The 20,557-nt window shown below is 42.4% G+C and overlaps 1 protein-coding gene and 1 long non-coding RNA gene across 8 annotated transcripts in view; one reads left to right on the forward strand and one right to left on the reverse strand.

Annotated features, from left to right (window-relative positions):
• Positions 1–12,439, reverse strand: part of CRPPA (CDP-L-ribitol pyrophosphorylase A) — a 55,002-nt gene extending 42,563 nt beyond the window's left edge. For 4 of the 6 annotated variants that reach the window (XM_077304719.1, XM_077304718.1, XM_077304721.1 and 1 more), the window contains exons 1-2: positions 12,240–12,439; positions 9,603–9,870 (exon numbers count right to left, since the gene is read on the reverse strand). In XM_077304719.1, coding sequence (XP_077160834.1) covers positions 9,603–9,870; positions 12,240–12,439 — 468 coding nt within the window. Of the gene's footprint in view, positions 1–9,602; positions 9,871–11,573; positions 11,710–12,239 lie in introns of those variants that run through there. The other 2 variants (XM_077304720.1, XM_077304722.1) reach the window with 2 other exon arrangements.
• A 54-nt stretch (positions 12,440–12,493) lies between these two features.
• LOC143821097 (uncharacterized) lies at positions 12,494–20,336 on the forward strand. Of its 2 annotated transcripts, XR_013225665.1 has the most exons (4): positions 12,494–13,086; positions 15,836–16,382; positions 17,199–17,398; positions 19,155–20,336. It is a non-coding gene; the product is annotated as an uncharacterized LOC143821097 (long non-coding RNA). The 2 variants fall into 2 exon arrangements; XR_013225664.1 differs by having other exon boundaries at positions 15,836–17,398.
• The last annotated feature ends 221 nt before the right edge of the window (positions 20,337–20,557 follow it).

The raw sequence follows: 20,557 nt of genomic DNA on the forward strand, positions 1-20,557 counted from the left end.
TATCGTATCAATAAGCTGGTCTTCTAGCATTAAACTGATTTTAGAAACAGTTCTTTCATTTACGGGCCTGCAAAACTGGAGATGAATTCGCAGGAACTTGAAGTCACATATATGTATATGTATATATACATATATGTTTTTGTCCATGAGTTTTTTAGTTATTACATCATGGTATTATTGTGAGACCCAGAACCCTATTCCACTGTAGAAAATCTAGTCTCTGGTAATGTGTAGTGGATGTATTTCTACTGCACACAGAATTACTTCTGTGAGCCTGGTGGTTGCATGAAGTACCGTATGTCTGAGCTAAATAAGTACTTGTAAGTGTACAAAAACAAGGAAACAATTGCAATCATTGCTACACCATAGGTGATACAGTAAGGATGTCATTAAAGCAAAATGGCTAATACAGAAAAGACAACATAATTATCTCATACCAGCCACTGAACAGGCAGAATACTAGAAAACCTGTAACATAAAATTTCTAGTCCTTGAAAGGACATGACATTTTACATCCAGTGTGGGTCTTTAGTCTGCATAATGTGTTAGTTCTACAGAAACCAGTGGTTGAAAATCACATTTCTTTTTTCCAGCCCAGTTCCATGTAAGACTTTGCAAAAAAATAATAATCTGAATTTCAGAGACTTCTCATTTGTTCTTAAGTTTACCCAACTAGCTTTCCCTTTGGTTTAGCATCACAATAAGTGAAATGAAAGGGTAAGGACCAAACAAAATAAGTTTAAGCCCCTTCTATAGATACATAAATCTTTGGATTGGGGCTGTGTAGATAGATTTTTTCAAAGTTGGGGGACCCCCAGGTTAGCAGAAATATCTGAAAAGTTGTATCCAAAAGTGAAATAAATTATGTTTCCCATTAAAAGAATAGTGTTAAGCCTTTCCAAACCTGGAATCCACCACTACCCACAGACAGGAGCCACAGGCAGCCCCACTAAGTTGCAACCACTTGACATGAAGTAAAATGATTCACAGCACCTGACAGGAAAAGGGGGAGCTCTGTATTTGCTTAAAAGGAATTTTGCCTGCTACAAAGGAGTCACCTCTCTCCTACTGCTCGTTTCAGCGTATGTGCAAAGAGGGGCAGGAGACAGTGCCATTATTCTCAATATATATTCACACTAGCAGAAATTCTTCCATAATCAACATTAGAAAAAGGTGGCTCTATAGGTACTATCTAGCAGGTGAGCATTACGATACCAAGGAACTCTATCCATGGACTGAAGCTTAAAGGTAAAGGTATCCCCTGTGCAAGCACTTGGTCATGTCTGACCCTTGGGGTGACGCTCTATAGCGTTTTCATGGCAGACTCAATACGGGGTGGTTTGCCAGTGCCTTCCCCAGTCATTACCGTTTACCCCCCAGCAAGCTGGGTACTCATTTTACCGACCTCGGAAGGATGGAAGGCTGAGTCAACCTTGAGCCGGCTGCTGGGATCGAACTCCCAGCCTCATGGGCAGAGCTTTCAGACTGCATGTCTGCTGCCTTACCACTCTGCGCCACAAGAGGCTGTTTGCAGATTGAAGCTTAGAGGACTCATAATCCACTTTTCAGACCCAATGCCACTATAGATGCACAAGAAGCTGACTGGCCTGGCTGTTTGTAGAACGCATCTGTCAGTTGTAGAGAACTCAAAAACATACACATTTGGGTTGTCCCCAATAATAAAAAAGTCTTGCATGACATGGATTTATAATTTGTCTGAAGACCACCACAGCAACTTAGTCCTTATTTGCTCAGGTGAGTCGTACATTCAAAAGGAGATGGGATAAGGAAGATTTGTGTTTGTATTCAGCTTTACCTTATGCTTAACTTAGGTACACAAGGAGTAGCTGGAGCCCTGCCAGCACTAGGCAGATCAGCAGTTATGTATTAGCACCATATTGGGACTTTTTAACTGCCTTGACAGTATAGTAGTGCAGGCCTTGTTTTGCCAGCCAAGGAGATGAAAAAGCAAGTGAGCTAGAAATAATCATTTTTTTTCTAGGGCTCATATTCTATCTTGGTTTTTAAAAGAAGTTTGAATAAACAGGGTTTTTTGCTCAGAGGATTTGCTCTCAGCCACATGAAAGGCTGCTTTAATTGTCTTTATGTAATTGTCTTTATGTAAACCCTCTTCTTAGCAAAAGCATGAGAAAATCTAGAAATCAGATTAGTATCAATGAAAATATAGGCATTAGGTATTTTTCTTGTGGTTGCTGCTTCAGATCCTCAGTGGCAGTGTCAAGACTACAGCCTAAAAGTTGCCTATTTCTGAAACTTTTGTATCACTAATTCCTACAGTTCAATGAATTTGGTGTTAGAATATAGGAACAAAGGGCCTACCAAGTCTAATATCATGTTTCTCTTTGTGTGTGTAGATTCTGTGCTAAAGCAATCTGGCAGAGAAAACAGCAGCCCTGAACCTGCTGAGGTACCCCGTCCAGGGAACCTTAGGGGTTATTTACTGGAGAACCAGTTTTATTTTATATATATCTATCAGATGGCTTTCCCCTCCCCCAAGACCTGGAAAGGCTGCAGGTAGCTGTTAGGGAACTCACTGGCAGGGGCAGCTCTCATGCAGCAGGGATCTTCAGACTCTGAGCCTCAGAGGGAAGTGGAAGGAGGAGGAGGTGGTCAGGGGTGGGGGACGGAAGGTGATTGGCTGGCTGCTGGACAGACAGGCAAGCCAGTTGGAGGAGGAGGCACTCAGGGGCAGGACAGCTGCCCTGAGTGGGCGTTAAGCACTGAGTGGCATTTAAGCCATGAGACCAGCTCCTCCTCTTGGCCTTACTGGAAATATTAAGTGGAACAGATTTTAGTTAAAACATACTGTGTTTTCTAAACATAGTATTTCTGATGCTTATATCTATTTATTTATCATTGTATTTCTATACTGCTCTTAGAAACTGTGTCCTAGTGAGAGTCGTACCAAAGTGGCTTGCAATTGCCTGCCTCTGGGTAGTAGTGACCTTGGATTCCCATCATGAATAGTGTCTGTCCATGAAAAGAACTCTAATCTTCCCCTTGAAACAGGAGCACATTAAAACTCTAGACTCTAGTCCAAGGGTAGTCAAACTGTGGCCCTCCAGATGTCCATGGACTACAATTCCCACGAGCCCCTGCCAGCATTCGCTGGCAGGAGCTCGTGGGAATTGTAGTCCATGGACATCTGGAGGGCCACAGTTTGACTACCCCTGCTCTAGTCAGTTACTACATCCCTTCCTAAGACTGACTCTCATTCTTCTTCTGTATCTTGTCTTTAGATTAACCAGTCTTTTTTGTCACCTAGGTTTACCCAACAAAATCCTTTCACATACAAAGAGGCTTTGTTGAAAGCTTTTCTAGTGGAACAAGTTTCAGAAACAGTACCTACTACCAATGATTCATGATACATTCAAATGTAAAAGAATGGAATAAAGTGAGTCTCAGTTCATAAACTATTTTAAAGGGTTTCATTATCTTTTTTTAAAAAGCAGTATTTAAGAATTTGATGATGTACAGGAAGAGAAACTTGTTATAATACAAACTATACAACATATGTCTTGTAATACTGTGCTTAAAAGTTTGTTGGTAGCTTTATTTTTCTATTCCCCGGCCGAGCCAGTACAATTTATTACATAGTGATCTCTCCTATCCTACTGACAGATGTGCTCTATTTTGAGGTGGGTGATATCCCACTAACCGATCACTGTCTTCTAAGGCTCCTAAAAACAATACCCTAACATAGGCCATGAATAATCCATTTTCAGAAGTCTTATATGATACCGTAATAATTTGAAAATGGAATTGTTTACAATGTCCTTGAGGCAGGGCACTGACAGAGGAGTGGGGATTGGAGGGACAAAATTCAGGGGGATATTTGATGTGGATCCGCATCATAGGGGGGGAAGCCCAGATGGGATCTTGGACTGGGGATCCCTGGTGGCTCCAATAGTCTCTCTATTGAGAGATATAAATATGGAGATAGTTCCTTAATTGAATATATATAAGGAGGGAACTTACAAGGACTTGCAGAAGACATCTCATTTTCCTCTCCATACTATCTCTGCTTACTCTTTCCTAAAAGACCACAAAGCCTCTCTCCCTGCCCATTCCTGACAGAAACAAAAGCACGAAGGTCAGTAATACAGTTGCGATTGCCTAGCAAAACTACAGGGACTGCTTCTACTAGTTGGAGGGTTTTAACCCCCAATTTTGTGAGGTTTGAGGGTTAGATTCCAGATTTTTCTGCCATTTTTTCAGGTTTGTAAGAAAACAGATTGTCAGTTCACACCAGTCTACAGATTTAAATATCCACAGAAGTGGCCAGACGGAAAATTGGTTTTATAGATGATGACATGGTGTCTGAATGGAGATAACACTAGTAGCTGTTAATCTTTCCACCAGTTTCTTAACCTTTCAGATGATCACTAGAACCTTCTTAAAATGTAGTCTTCAGCCTGCCCCATAGCTTTCCATTCACCCAGGAATACTACAAATGAGATCCATATACCGGAGCACAAAATAGAAAGCCACAATACTGAATAGTCCACTTCCACCTGAACACAAGTTCTGGGTAAAGAGATTCCTGGAGATCTGGGGTGGACCCTGGAAAGCAGGGGTAGTCAACCTGTGGTCCCCCAGACGTTCATGGACTACACTTCCCATGAGCCCCTGCCAGCATTTGCTGGCAGAAATTGTAGTCCATGAATGTCTGGAGGACCACAGGTTGACTACCCCTGCTGGAAAGGACAGATTCTGAGGAGGGGAAGGAGCTCAGCAGGAATATGATTCCATCCAGCCCACCTCCTGAAGCTGTCATTTTCTTCCAGAAGCTAAGCAGTGTTAGCCCTGGTTAGTACTAGGATGGGAGAGCACCAAAGAAGTCCTGGGCCACGACTACCCAGAGGCAGGCAACAGCAAGCCACTTTGGTACGTCTCTCACTAGGAAAATGCAGCTGCAGCAGGAGGAGTCAGATTGCTGCCACCTTACTGCTCCAAAATTCTTCACTGCCTCTCTGGATCCTTCCACCAGCCCCGGGGGGGGGGGCATATTGCCCACTTAGGGAACCCCTAAATTTAGGCAGATTACAGAACTTGCTTTGTCTCTAAGTCACTTCTCTTTCTCCTCCTCTCCCTCTCCCCATCTGTCTTTCTACCCAATGAGGACCCAAAGTGGTTTTTACAGATTATTTTTACAAAGAATATACTTTTTCTAGACCAAAATAACGCCATTCACAATAACCAAAAAAGAAGTTTTTAATTTCAGTAGATCTAACACCAGGAAAATGGTGCATGTTTGAATGTGTTTGCAGGGATGGGGGTGCTAAAGATGTAGCCTGGAGCCAAGGGGGCCCAAAATTTTGGGAAGCACTGCTCTAAGCCCTTATTCAAACAGCAGTTCAACAGGTTTTTCCCTGTTTCTCCATCTCCCTTTTTCCTCTGAAGCTTCCAAGGGATTTCTAGCTTTCTTTCCAGATTTCCCCCATACACAGGGGACTGACAGATATGAAAAAATGGGAGGACTTGGCTGTCTATTATACTGTCCAACAGCAAAAAGAAGTCAATGGGATCACAACTGAAAAAGCTACAGTGGTAACAGGTTGAAGCAAACCAAATACATGCTAGAGAAAAGTGGTATCTTCTGCAGGCACCTCAATAAGCAGACTACACGACTGAGAGGAGAAGCATGAAGAAAAATCCTTGTATAGTTCTAAGTAGAGAGGAAAGTCATGTGAACCTGTGTTTATATACATTTTTTTAGCTGCATAAAAGATAAACATTGTTTTAACTAGTGAAAATGGCTCTTGAAACACATATTACAAAATCCAAAATTTTATATTGCATTTACACAAAAAAAGATTTTTCAGAAACAAATGAAGAAAGTGCAAAGAAGTGCTGATGACGGCCTATATACACAGTAATCCACAGAACTGTCACAGCTACGTTTGGAAAGGATGGCTGGCTTGAGGCCTAGTAGAAAAAATAAATGACGCATGGAATCCAAGGTACTTAAAACAATACCAAGCCAATGACAAACATATTTGAGGAACTTACAGCATTACTGATGCATAAACCCATACTGGACTGGATTGGAATGAATGGGCTCTGAGAATCTTTGTACCCCATATCAGTAGAATGTATAAATGTTTTACTAATTATCTCATTCTTGACTGTAGTGCCAGTAGGGAAAGCGTAATAGTCACTTCCCTAGTTCAACAAAATATCTCACAAATCCTGTCCAAATAGTTTTCAATAGAATACTTGTCCAAAAGATTGACAATAGCATTTTATAATGTAATAGTTGTATGGCCATTAGTATACACCAGTTGTGTACAGTCGTTAGTATACACCATTCTAAGGTCTGGCTGGTCCTAGGATCAGAAGATTATAGATGACTGTTTATCAGATACTCAGTCTTTCCATTGCATTTTTCTTCTTGCTTGCTAATCACTTAGAGAACACTATCACAAAATCAGTTCAGGAGATACTCCAAACAAACAGCCTTTTTATGTTCAAATTGTTTTCAGTCAATACACCAAATCTCCTTATATAGCTATTCTGGTCTAATGTAAAACGCACAAAAGTTGAACAACATATTAAATGGAAGTTGATCTTTAAAATAACTTCCTCATATGATCATGTTATTCTAGCAAGGAACTATCCAATCTTCATCAACAGGCTGCATATTTGTTGTGATGCTCTTTACTAATTTACTACTAATTTATTCTCTCCTCCTATCTGTACTCTTATGATTTTTGTTCCATTACCCGAAGTGTGTGCATACAAAAGCTCACATCTTGAATAAAACTCTGTTGGCCTTAAAGGTGCCTTTGGACTCACATGCTGTTCTGCTGCTTCAGAACAATACGGCTACCCACCTGAATCTATCATAAAATCATGGACATCTAAAACCACAAGCAATGTAGTAAAAAAAGTGTGCTATTATATATCTGATAATGAAGAGGACTCTAGTCCATAATGGCTTATGACACAACAAATTAATTAGCCTTCAAAGCATTGTATGACACTGCTATTACACATTGTATTCAATATGTATAACTTCAAGAACTAAACATGTCATCACAAGCCTTGAAAAACTCATGTTCCGTTTGCTGCCTCTCTCACCTAATAAATATGAATCTAAAGTGTTTTTAAAAGAATCATGATATCTCAATGTCCATTCAAATGTAGGTCCTAAAAATGCAAAAAAATATATTTATAATATAGCAGCAGTAAGAGATTGGTAAACAGCTCAAACCATGTTAGAGTCTCCATCACTCAATCCTATCTTTCAAGCAGGATTGACAAGATTAATTTTTAAAATTTGCTGCAAGCACTTTTCTTTGTGGTGCTGTTTAAATTGTTGGCAATAAAAAAGTTGCTGGGGGCTTTGGAAAACTGCCTTCTTCTGTTTCCACTATCTTCCACAGCTTGTATTGGCAACAAAAGCTGTTCGCAGAAATGTATAATTTTAATTATAAATAGCTTCAAAACCTAAATGGAATTTAATTGGTTACAAAGCTATATTCTAACATAATCAGGGGGATTGTTTCACACAATTAATTTATTAAGGCATAATTTAGTAGTTTTGGTAACTTGGGCATTTTGAATCCTGCAGGCAAATAACAAACTGATTAGTAAATGTAATAAAATAATTTATTCCACTGACAAGAGGAATTAGGGAATGCAATATCCTACTTGATCAATTGCCATTTTAAGAACATTGAAACCTCATACAATTATGCTATCTATATGGTATGCAGAACCTGAACTTCAATACAGCGTCATCTTTGTTGCTTGAGTGATTTAATGCAAGGTTTCAGCCAGGTTTTTTAAACCAGGAAGTCTCTTAAATATATTGTACAAAAGGAAATAATTACCTTCTAAACTGAAGACTTAACCCTATTTTATTCATTTAGAATCCTAACATCCTGTCTCTTTGCAGCTTCTCTTTCAGGCTTCTTCTTGTCCAAACAGCGTACCCCACCACACAAGAAGAGAAGACACAGAAGAATCAGCAGCCTTGCAGCAGCTTTTTGCTGCTTTCAGCATTCCCCTTGGGTGTAGAACAGTTAACTTTGTGACTGATATCCAGGATTTAATATAAAATACTGTTAGACTACTACTAGAAGACAACTACTGGAAGGCACCTAAAATAACCGTGAGGGTCATCCACTACCAAACAGTTCAGCACTAACATTGTGTTTGAAGGCTCATGGGCCACTGAAGTAGAAGAGCAACTTGGCCTTGGCATCAAGAATTGTGCTGGCCAGATTGGAATGAAGCTTGGACTTCCCTCCAGAGTGTAACCAATGACTAAAGAGATCATATATTTAATACTCTCTATGTACTCTGCCGTTCGCTTCTCCATGTGAAAGAAAACCGGGTGGGAATCCCCAAGGCCAAGTAAACAACTTCTCAGAGTTCACAAGAGAACGCGGAGAAGGAGGCAGTTATTTACCTAGAATGTTCACGAGTGAGCATACAAAAGCAAAATGACATAGATTTAAAATCTATAAAGATATACAAATAAAATCGAGTCAGACAAATATAAAAGGGATCATATGTTCACCAGAATATGGAGATCAAGGAGAACAACTTACCTGCCAAATATAATTCTTCAACAGACATCTTCACATGGAACTAGTGCATCTGCTATTTGGCCAGGTTACTGACCAGGAGAGAGTAAAATTTTGATTTATAACCTGGCCTATTCCAAAGGCTTGGTACCGGCAATAAACTTAATACTGCAAAGTAGAATAGGGTTGCCAACTCCAGATTGAGAAATACCTGAAGTTGGGGGGGGGGCTGAGGAGGGGGGGTTGGGGAGGGGAGAGATTTCAGTGGGGCATAATGCCATAGATCCACCTTCCAAAGCAGCCATTTTCCCCAGGGGAACTGATCTCTGTTATCTGGCTAATTCAAGCTACTGCCTGGAGGATGGCAACCTTAAGAGCATAATAAGATTTCATTTAAATCCATTTGAGAAAACTTGAATGAATTAGCTCTGAACCTCAGGTAAGCCTTACAATGCTTCTGAAAGTTGCAGTCTTGAGTTTTAGTGAATTAGCCATGGGAAGATGTTCTATAAATTAAAGAGAGGGGAAGCAACCATGAACAAATTCATTTCATGCCCTTGTATACTGAACAGGATACAAAGATAGCAGTGTTAAGAGAACTTTAAAAAGTCACTAATAGGACATAAGGCAATGAGAGTCTCTATGGTATGTAAGTCCTAACACTAGTCATCTTAACATACAGTCACAAATTAATTCACAACTGAAATAAGTCAGGCCATCTTCTTATCACAGCGTTAGAATTTTGTATTAGATATGGCAGGTTCATTCACCTGAACTAAGCCTTTTAAAGTGCCGCCCACAAGTGAATAAACTCTCACTTCTATCATTTCACAGAATGTGTAAAGCAGAATTATTCAGAGGACATTTTTTTAATAAAGGGAATAAGGTTCTAATGTCTGCAAAGTTTTAGGCAGTTTTTTTACTTTGTTTTTTGTTTTGTTTGCTGTTTTATAATGTATTGTATTTTTTTTACAATAACCACCTTGAGTCTCTGTGAGAAAGGCAATCTAAAACTAAAGTAAACTTAAAAGACTTCATACTTACCCCATGCTCTTTTGCAGCCATAACCACTTTAAAAAGAATATCCTTCTCAACAAATGGTCTCACAGCATCATGAATAATTATAACTTCTGGCTTCTGGATCAGGGAATGCTTTACAAATATTTCCAGTCCATTAAAGATTGATCGATGACGGCTTGTTCCACCTTCAACTATCACTGTTCGTTTGTGGCCGTACTGTTTTACGATAGACTTCATTATTTCAATGTTGTCTAAAGACACCACCACGACAATATGAGATATCCAACTGATTCTACAAGACAGTGAATAATTTTTTACACATTACTAAACTGCCTTGAGATTCTGCTAACAAACTAAATGAATATAGTTTCTATTACCTTCCAGATTTTATTTGCTATAGAACTGGAATAAGAAAACAATGTCTCCTCAAAGCCAGTGAAATACTGGATTTGTGTGCAGAGGTTATCTCATATAAGATTATATTGCCAATCAAAAACTCTTCACTTGCTCAGCTAAACAACTGTGTAATAAAAATTGATTTATGGCAGCCTACTAACTCAAATTATCCCAAGATATCAATTCTTAATTGTAGCACAGAAAACAATTACAGTATTTGCTGGCGTATAAGACTACTTTCCCCCCCTGAAAAACATGCCTCCAAGTAGGGGGGGGGGGTCGTCCTATATGCCGGGTGCACTTCTGTTGGGGTAGATATAGCTGCCCATAGTGGCCCATAGTACTGTAATGTAACAAACTCTATATATTTTGAGTGGAAATGCTGGGGGGTTGTCTTATAGGCCCAGTCATCTTATATGCCAGCAAATACAGTACTTCCTGTAACAATTATTTTAGATTTAGGAGGTTCTTAAGGAAATTCATGGTGGGATTACATATTTTCAGAGACAGACACTGTACCTATAATGCTTGCAAGACAATGATACAGGTGCCACTTTTCCATTTCCTGGATCTTCAGGAGAAAAGATGCTCCTGTCTCATCCTGTCCTGCAGCTATCCTAAAGTACAGGAATCTCAAGAATAAGTAACCCTACTGGCAGTTTCCCAAGCCCAGATGAGAGTCCAGCTGTTATGTATCCAGCCTGGTGGAATTAGTTGCCAGCCAAGATCTAGTCTTATCGGAGTTGTTACAGTTCCAAAGGGCCTGCAAGATGGCATTCTTCCACCAGGCATATGGTTGAGGCCAATCTATGCACAGCATGACATCCGAGAGTCCCTCCCCTTCCTTTAGTTTGTGACTAGGTAACAATTCTGCTCCACATACACATTTTATTTGGATAACAACCAGCCTGATGAAGAACTCAAAAGCTTGCAGTTTTTTTTGTCGTTTGGGTTACTTGTAATACATTGCTTTTGCTCATGCTTTTGGATTTCACTTTAGACTAGCATGAATGCCAAAAGCTGCTTGGCATAGGGAATGTATTCAGAAAGAGCTCTGAGTCAATGTGTTGAAAACCACATGTAAGTACATATTATTAGTAGCAGTAATGGTATAGCAATAGTAATGATATACATGGAATGGGAGGCATTTTTTTAAAGACAAAGAAAAACTTGAGTCACTGAATTATTTTTAACTAGTTTGTAAGGCTAGATTCAAGTGGATAGCCTGTTGGTCTGAAAAAGTACAACAAAATTTGAGTCCAATGACACGAAACTTCACGCCCTGAATAAATCATTATTGGTCTTAAAGGTGCCATTGGGCTCAAATCTTAGCTTGTAGGGAGAGAGTTTGAGAAACACTGAGTGTTGGTCAGCAATTAACTTTGACAACAAAATAGTAAGAAGATAATGTTGCAAGCCAAATTACTTGGAAAGACTACTTAGATTTCAATAGCATTTGCTATCTAATGCATTTAGAATTGCAACTAAACACTACAATCTAACACAGAGTACAGCAAACTTCATTGAATGCACAGTAAGGTTTTGCTTCCATGCAAGTGCAAATAAAATCTGCTAATACTTAGCAAAATTCAGGACTACCTGAGGACTAAGCTGTCATTACTTAGGATTGACAGCTCTGGGTCGGAAAATACCTGGAGACAGTCTTCTTGGGGAGGGAGCAGGCTATGAGGCCACAGAGACCACCTTCAAAACCAGCCATTTTTTTCCTGGGTGAACTGTACTTAATTGTGCAGGTACCCCCTGGAGGTTGGGACCACCTGGAGGTTGGGAACCCAACTCACTGCCAATGCTGACTTGATAGGCATTTCACACTATTTTATTTCCTCCCCTATTTCCTGCAAGCCAGGGCCTCCTGACCCGGCTATCTGGTTTTCAAACCTCCCACATGGGAACGTCTGCTAGCAAGGAGGACCCACCACTGGTGACCGAGGCTGGAATGATAAATTTAAAATGCGGTGAGTCTAAGACACCACCCCTAGACTCCAGTCTCATGCGTTTCCTGCACTGCTGACCTCTATTCCCTAACGGCTACCTATAAATTTGTATTCCTTCCAAGGCTCCTGAGGAGCCCCAGAAGGCACATTTCCCCGACCGCGTAGAAGGCCGAGGGAGAGGAAGAACACGCAGCTGCGCGCGCATCCCAGAACACGAGTCGGCACGCATGCGTGAAGCCGGAGCAGGCTGCCGGGTCCAGCCAAGGCGGCCCACGCAGAGCCGGAGAGGGAGGGCGGGGGCGCGTGTTACCTTTCCAGCGCCTGCACCGTGTAGCTAATCAGCGGCCTCCCCAGAATCGGGCAAAACTGCTTCGGAGTGCCGCCGCCCATGCGCTCCCCAGAGCCCCCGGCAGGCAACACCGCCGACACTGATGCCGGCAGCCGCTCCTCCGCAGCCTCAGCACCCGAGCGGCTCCCGCTGGACCTCTCGAGGCCAGCCTGCGGCTCCATTGCGGCAGCCTAAACGGCAATTCCCGTCGCGTTGGGAGCCCCTTTCCCGCCCCCCCCCCCTTCAGTTCAAGCGGAAATGCCTGCTTTCGCGTGCGCCGCCGCCCCGCGTCTCCGAATCGCCCCCGCCCGCGTCACTTTAGAAGCCAAGGACGTCTGTGAACCATCGCGGGGGCCGGCGGGCTCTGTGTTCCCGCGTCCATTGGCCCAGGCCCTTCGTCCCGACCCAGTCGGTCAGGACAACCAACGCCGATCCCTGCGCCCCTTCCCATCTCCGGTGGTTTTTGTTGGCTGGTTTTGTTTTGTAAGGAGGAATTGGCTTTTGAATAGTCTTGTCAGTGTTCACTGAAGGGAGCGAGGTTGGTGTTGCGCATGCGCGGAGAAGTTGGTCCGTGTCGGGAGCTGCGTGTCGGCGTCAGGCCGTGGCTCGTCGGACAAGCGGGAGGATCAGAATGAATGGCGAAAGCCCTCAGGCCGCGCAGAAAGGACGCGCACGGCCGCTTTGCTACTGGCCGCCCATTGTGGCATTTAGCTGAGCCCAGGGACTCAGGCACGGGAAGAAAACTGGGCTTTTGTTGCCCTGTAAAGACTTCGCGAAATTGAATTCCAGTGGGAGCTTTTATGGACCGCAGAACGCCTCTTCAGTAGCAGTCAGTGAATCCTCCTCCTGCATTCGTTTTATTTTGGAAGTGGGAGGTCCAGCAGATTTAAGAATGCCACAGCTCGGGTTTTGGCAGAAGCTAAGATGAGCATGCAAAATGCAGCTGCTAGGGTCCTCACAAGCAGGGATCCTCAACCTGTGGTCCTCCAGAAGTTCACGGACTACAATTCCCATGAGCCCCTGCCAGCAAATGCGGAAATGCCTGCTGGCAAATGCTGGCAGGGGCTCATGGGAATTGTAGTCCGTGAACATCTGGAGGACCACAGGTTGAGGATTCCTGCTCACAGGGACATCTTGGAGGGTCCATATTCAGCCTGTGCTGAGGCAGCTGTATTGGTTGCAGGTTGCTGCCCAGATCGGGTTCAAGTGCTTACCTTTGAGGCCCTGTGCAGTCTGGGACCCACATACTTGAGGGACCGCCTTTTGCCCTATGCCCGCTGCAGGGTTCTGTGCTCTGCGAGTTCAAATTTGTCGGTCATTCCTGGTCCATGGGAGTGCATCTGGCCTCAACCAGAGCCAGGACCTTTTCAGTCCCGGCCCCTGCCAGGTGGAATGAGCTCCCAGAAGAGTTATGGGCCCTGCGGGAGTTTTCAGCTTTCCACAGGGCCTGTAAGATGGAGCTCTTCCACCAGGCCTATGGTTGAGGCTGACTTGCTTGAGGAAGATCTGGACCCCCCCCCCCCGGGCTACTTTATGGACGGATTTGATTTGGTCTGGAACCCCTCTGTCCACCCCCAGGGATGTCATTAGATGGGAGGTGATTGTTTTTACTGCTGTATGTTTTGGATTTTCTGTGTGAGGAATATGATGGTTTTTTTTATTTTTTAGGGGATTTTATTGTGGTGATTTTATTGTTCTATTTTATATGTTGTAAACCGCCATCAGTTCAAGCACATACCATAAATAACATTGGCCTCACATTGGGAACATCGCTGTGTTGCCAGTCTAGGCCTCCTGCTGCCAGTAAGCCCCCCTGCAGATTATCAGGAGGAACTTGGCGACTGTAGTTGAATCATCTGTTCCCTGAAATCACTGTAGGATTGTTAAAAATCCAGTAGCAAAATTTGCACATTTTGTGGGGTCTCCACCATTGCTGTTCCAGGAAGAAAGGGGTATACAGGGTTCATGTTTGGCTTTAGCCTTCCTTCCCCTCTGGCCTCTAGCTGATTGGGATCAACAATCCCAAGTAATCCCATTTCCACTGCCTTGTCCTTCCCCCAATCCTCCACTCACTGCCCTGGCCTCCTCCTCCCTTCTCCCATCTCTCATATTTAAAGCTGCTCCCAATAGTAGTAGTTGTCAGCTCAAGAGTGTTGCTACACCACTGCAGATTGTTTCACAGTGGTCCTATAGTAGTCTTTTGCTGTGAACAAAATCATGCTGTGAGTCATCTTTTCACAGGAGGCAGGTGGCGCACATGCCAATGTTGGAACCGCTGACCCAGTTGGAACAGCTATTTCTATCATGCAGGAGATGTAGAAAAACATGTAGATCCTTGAATGGGAAACACCCTTTGGCTAACATAATGCTGCCATTGCCAACAATGATAGTTTTATTTATGTTGTTTCTTTCATAAGAATTTTTGTTAAATTTACAGCATCTCTTGTTCATTAGAAAAGCGAAACACTTTGCAGATAAAACCTCTTGAATTCATTCTGATTTAGACTCTACATTGGCAGAGACAGGACCAGATGATCTCAGGGCTCTGATTTGTTCCGTTCTGTGCAGTGCCATTCATCTTGTTCCATCTACAGTTTGCTTCCAGACATGAAAAAATGTATAACTAGCAGAGCATTGTGAATGATAGTCACAGCTATCCTGTCATCATCATTGCCACAAATATTACAGTGGCATAACATTTTATCGCCCTTTACATCTGACCCGCTGTCTTCCATGCAATCAGGAAGAGTAGGCATGAACATGCTAGCCCTGCCCCCCTTTCTGCATAGGCGGAATGTTCTGAGGATATATGTATTCCCTCCCCATGATCAGAGACACGGCTTTCCAAACATGGCAGACCAAGGGAAGGAAGCATTTCTCCATGTCCATGCACACAACTTAGTGATCATGTGGAGGCAGGGGAAGTACACTTTTGCCTATTCTTCCTTCCTTAACGGTCAGTCAATATACAGATGAAATATCTGTATATGGCAATCCTCAATAACCAGCGTAAAGAACTGTTAGGAAACATATTTCCCACCAAAGCCAACAGCAGCCCCCTGGGGCCATTTCAGATTGGGGAAACAGCACAAGGGAGAAGGCTTATACCCCTGCCCCTTCATCACATGGTTCCAATCCAAATTGGGTCCTTACAACCTGATAATTGGAGTTTGAAAGAAACAAAGAATTGCAAAAATATGCGTGTCCAGTTAGATCCTTAGTTGGTATCCAGAGGCTTCCCACCTTTCCAACAGTACATGGTGCTGTTAGTCAAGAAGATGAAAAATATATAGAATGTTAGGTTAACTTTTTGCCTAGCAGAATATCATGTAATGTGGGAATCACTGCCCGAATTTATTAATTCAAACCTAAGTGTGTGTGTGTGTTTGAAGTAGATGCTAAATAACCACATTTATAATTTCTAATAAATGCTGCTCAAAAAATGTGGTGCTTAATATTATGGACTGCTGATTTATTATAAACATAAGATAACATCTCATTAGAAAAGCATGAGTTGAATCCTCCCACATTATAATTTGTGCAAGTACAAACAAAGACTATTTCCTCTCCCTTTGTAGGAAGCTGCCAACAGGCATTGGGAAGAACAAGATACAGCAGTTTTATGCAAGGAGACGAAAGACCAGCAGCTAACTTAAGAGGCAATTTGCAAGTGAAGACTAAGAACTAGGGCTCTTAAAACATTGACTATAGTCAATTTTTAATTAATAATTTACACTTTCTTATGACAGGCAATATTATTTTTGCATATTAATTTTCTTCTTTACATTGACTACTTTTAAAATAGATTTTCAAACTTATAATTTAAATGAATGTAAAATGTATCCATGTGCTGTTGTCTCATTTGATATATTTTGTGAACCGTTTGTATGTTAAATTGGAATATTTGGTTAATATAGCAGAGTTTGCCCCAAGACGTATATTGCCAAAAAGGTGAACTTACATTTATTCAAGTAGATCCAGGTCACATTCAGGGAGCAATTGAAAAGAAAGAAAGAAGCCTAATCTAAAGATTACTTTCCCTGCCACAATGGCCAGCTAACCTGACATGAGTATAAGGAAAGACTTGCAAAGACATGTGTTTTGATGGAAGACCATGTAAAGCAGGTGAAAGGACAAAGTGAGAGGAGGGGTCAGAGGGCTGCTACCAGATTAAGTCAAAGAGAGGCATCCCATACAAGGGGATACCACCTTATACAGTCTTAAAGTGATATAGCATCACCCAATGTGCAGACATGCTGAGTCACTCAAACAAAACCCTTCTCAGTTGACTCTCAATGGCCAATTATGCATGGCAGTGGCTGCGCTGGATCACTGCCAGTGCCTTGTAGCAGGGTACAATTCTTCACATGGGGGAAGAGATCCTCCGGCACATGCGGATAGCCCCAATGTGCGTGCACATGTACAATGCTGGGACTGGAAGAGGCCATCACGCAGCAGTGGCAGCAGGGGGGGAAGTATGTAACCCTTCTGCACAATGGCAAGACGGAGTGTGCCCCAACCCACCATCATGGGAGTGGGAAACCACCCCGTTCTGCTTTGCAGGGCTGCAAAGCCGATGGGGTCAATTGGGATTACGTATGGGGCTGTCCCAGCAGGGCTGCAAATGGTGACCATGGCATCTCTGGGAATGTGGAAGTATCGCTTGCCCCAGGCCATCTGAAGCCCTGAATCAGGCCAGGACTGGGAGGTGGCCGGGATGGCAGCAATGTCATGTATACTCAGGCATTAGGCCCACGGGCCTTTCCGCCCTGTGCATAATCGGTCAAGAAGTGCTAGAATCAAAGTTTTTATTATTGTTGCTGTGGCTATTTTGCTTCCATTTTGGGACTTTAATGTCTACCCCTCTAGTTTGTGATCAGTTTACCATTCCTGCTCTCTTGGGAAAAAAATGTTTCCTGAACAGAATGTTCCTCCTTGTAGAACATGTCGTCTGAAGTATTTATCACTGGAAGATGTTCTTGCAAGACAAAGCAGGCTAAATTGGTCAGAAGAAAGGCAGAAGCAGACCTTGTTTGAATGACTGAATATTAATCATGGACTACCAGGGCCAACTAGTTCAGCCATGGAGAACTGAAGCCTTGGTTCAAAAAGTCTAGAGAAATGTGTTCCTGATTCACTTGGTATGTTTCTGCACACTCTTATTATCATATTCTGGGAAAGGTTGCATGGGGAAACTCTGAAATCTTTTCTGTGGGCTTTCAGTTTGGTGATTCTGTAACCAGTGTTCCATCTGGCTAAAAAGAAAATGCCCGATTTTGTGGTCCCAGTAGTGACTAACAAGGAAAGAAGAATCTAGGGAGTGCATCCTATAATTGAAGGAGGATATTATAAAATCATTGGTCATGAACTTCCTGCCCTCTTATTCGATTTTAACCCAGAGTTGGTGTGCTTCTCATAAGTATTCTCATAAGTATTGCTCCTCATAAGTGGGATGAATGCTTGTAAGTGATGCTTTAACTATACACTTCTAACCTAGGTCAAGTCTGCATGGGGCTTTTTATCTTCTCCCAGCCCGAATAAACCCCTCCCTTCTGCACTGAATTTGATTTCCATTTTGATTTTGGGCGCTTTAAATTTTTCCTCTGTAACATGCATGATAGATCCACGGTGACCCTACCTTTCTCACACAATATCCAGGAGCTGGTATAATATTTGAAAAACTGGCTTTTAAAGCCACCAGTATAATTGTAGATGTTTTGCTGGGTTAACTTACTCCAACGTTGATGTAGCAAAGTAGTCTTCCCTGATTGGCCAGAGCATCAGTTCAAAGACTTCCTGGTTCCCAGTTGCAAGACTTCCCTCCCAAGACTTATTTTTACCCTGTGCTCCAGAAGCCCACACTTCTTTCAGCAGAGATTTGCCTCGTTCTCTGTAAGGCTGCTGCTGGATCCCCTCTCCTCCCCTCTCTAATTCCCTCTCTAATAAAGCACTAATGCGGCAGCCGCCTGAAAGCTTTGCCCATGAGGTTGGGAGTTCAATCCCAGCAGCCGGCTCAAGGTTGACTCAGCCTTCCATCCTTCCGAGGTCGGTAAAATGAGTACCCAGCTTGCTGGGGGGTAAACGGTCATGACTGGGGAAGGCACTGGCAAACCACCCCGTATTGAGTCTGCCATGAAAACGCTAGAGGGCGTCACCCCAAGGGTCAGACATGACTTGGTGCTTGCACAGGGGATACCTTTACCTTTACCTTAATGCCTGCTAGACTTCACCTGACTCCCCCCCCACACACACACACTTGCTTGTTCAAGAAAATAAATAAAACAGCTTCGCATCTATCGCTCCCCTCCCCCCTCTGAGCTTCCCCGATCAAGTGCAGAATGCTTTCTGTTTCAGTTGGGGGGGGCGTTAGGAAGGAGAAAGACCCAAGTTAAAATCGATCTAAATTCAGCAGGATCGACAGCAGAAAAAACAAAGTAAGTGCAGAACCAACCCTAGTCTTGAGGAATACTTGGATTGGCTGCCATGATTGTGGTTTGTGAAACATGTAGTTTAGGCAGATCCAAGAAAACATACAAGAAAAAATGCAGATTTTTTTACGAAATGTATACACTATGGTTTGCTTAATTCTTAAATAGTGCATTCCACAAACTTGTAATGTAACCGTAATCCTAGTCCAACCAGAACCTTTCTTTAGATACATGGAAATGAACATGGCAGTGAGCACTGACGAGGGGGGAGGTCTAATCTGTTCATATCAGGGATTCTGATAGGTTACAGATCTGTGGCTAACACAGGGTTAATTTGTCAGGGAAATCAGACACACCCCAGTAGAGAACTTGCAGTCTAAAATGTCCATTCAACATGGTGTCCCTGACTGCATTTCATATCTTAAGATGATGTCTGCCAAATTCCAGACAGTACTGTTTCTAATTTCAGGAAGTGGAAGATGAGAAGCAAAGTGGAGTTGAATAACCAAAGACACTGTTCACTCATGTGGTCAAGATGCTGTCATCTCCCAAATGTAATAAGAATGAAGATTTCTGATTGTTTTTATTATACTCCCCAGTTAGTGGAGACAGGTACAAATAACATCTTTTTATATATAGATGGGTAGCTCAAGAGGTAAAATCTCTTGTAAATTTATCAAAGCGCATGTAATGAGGAAGGAATAATGGATTGGATCCTATCAGCTTTTTCAAATTCACTAAATTCACCTCTTTACTGGACCCCTGACCAGCGTGGATTTTTGTCTACATGGTTCCCACAATCTCTGCCTTTTCGATAGTCAAAAGAACCTCCTCCTGTGTATTGCACAAGTTGGAAAGCTGGAAGGATCCAACCGAGTAAGGATAGGAAATAGTATACACAAAACATGAACTTATTTGAAAAGCTGGATGCCTGTAAATGATGCACAGGCAGGTCTGTTTGCAGGGGCAACAATGAAGCAAAGTGAACAAGTCTAGTGACAGAATGTCTGCCTGTCTCATAAATCTGCAGACAAATTTCAGTTTTAACCCGAAGCTACATTTACAAGTATGTCAATGAAATTAAAATCAAAGCCCCCTTGCCTTGCCTGTGGGAAAGGAAATGCATCATGAGATGAGAATGCTTCCCAGCTCTCAAAGGTTCTTTCTAAGTTTCTGCAAAACCTCCAAGTGAGCACTGTAGCAACAAGAAACCCAGAGTGGAATGTGTTGAATGCATGATTAATGTTGCACTTCTTCAGGAAGGATGTAAAGGTCAGGCTTAGGAGGGTGCTGGTTATTTACGAGCAGAAATCTTTTAGGTATTTGGAAGGCTGCTATTCAAAAGTGGGTCTGATTGTACTACTGAACTTGGATTTGGCATTTCTAGGTTTCAAATGGCCAAGAACATCAGGTTCTGTGAATGCCATTTTTTTAAAGAAAAACAAACAAAATATAAAAATCAGTTTCTAATTTTGATGGCAAACATGCTGTAGACATTGTCCCCTTAGCACAGACTACTTCCATGTCATTCAAGCTCACTCGCTCCAGTCAGTCTGCTGTTTATCTGTATTTCCATGGCACTATCAAAATAGCTACCATGCCTGAGGAAGAATGTATTTCCTTTCATTAAAGTAAGCCTGATTACTCCTTAGCTCTGGGCATTTTTCATCAACAGATAGTTTGCTAATGACAATGGTATTGCTTTTTCAGCTTTACTCCTTAACAAGTGCCAGTTCTGAGCTTGATCAATTAAGGAAAAGGAGAAACCTTTGACTGTGAACATAGTTTGCACTTTAGATACCATGTGGAAGATCAGTCATGGACTTTTATTTATTTATTTATTTATTTAGATTTATATACCGCCCTCCCCGA

Source organism: Paroedura picta, chromosome 11, assembly GCF_049243985.1.
Source record: "Paroedura picta isolate Pp20150507F chromosome 11, Ppicta_v3.0, whole genome shotgun sequence".
Lineage (NCBI taxonomy): Eukaryota > Metazoa > Chordata > Lepidosauria > Squamata > Gekkonidae > Paroedura > Paroedura picta.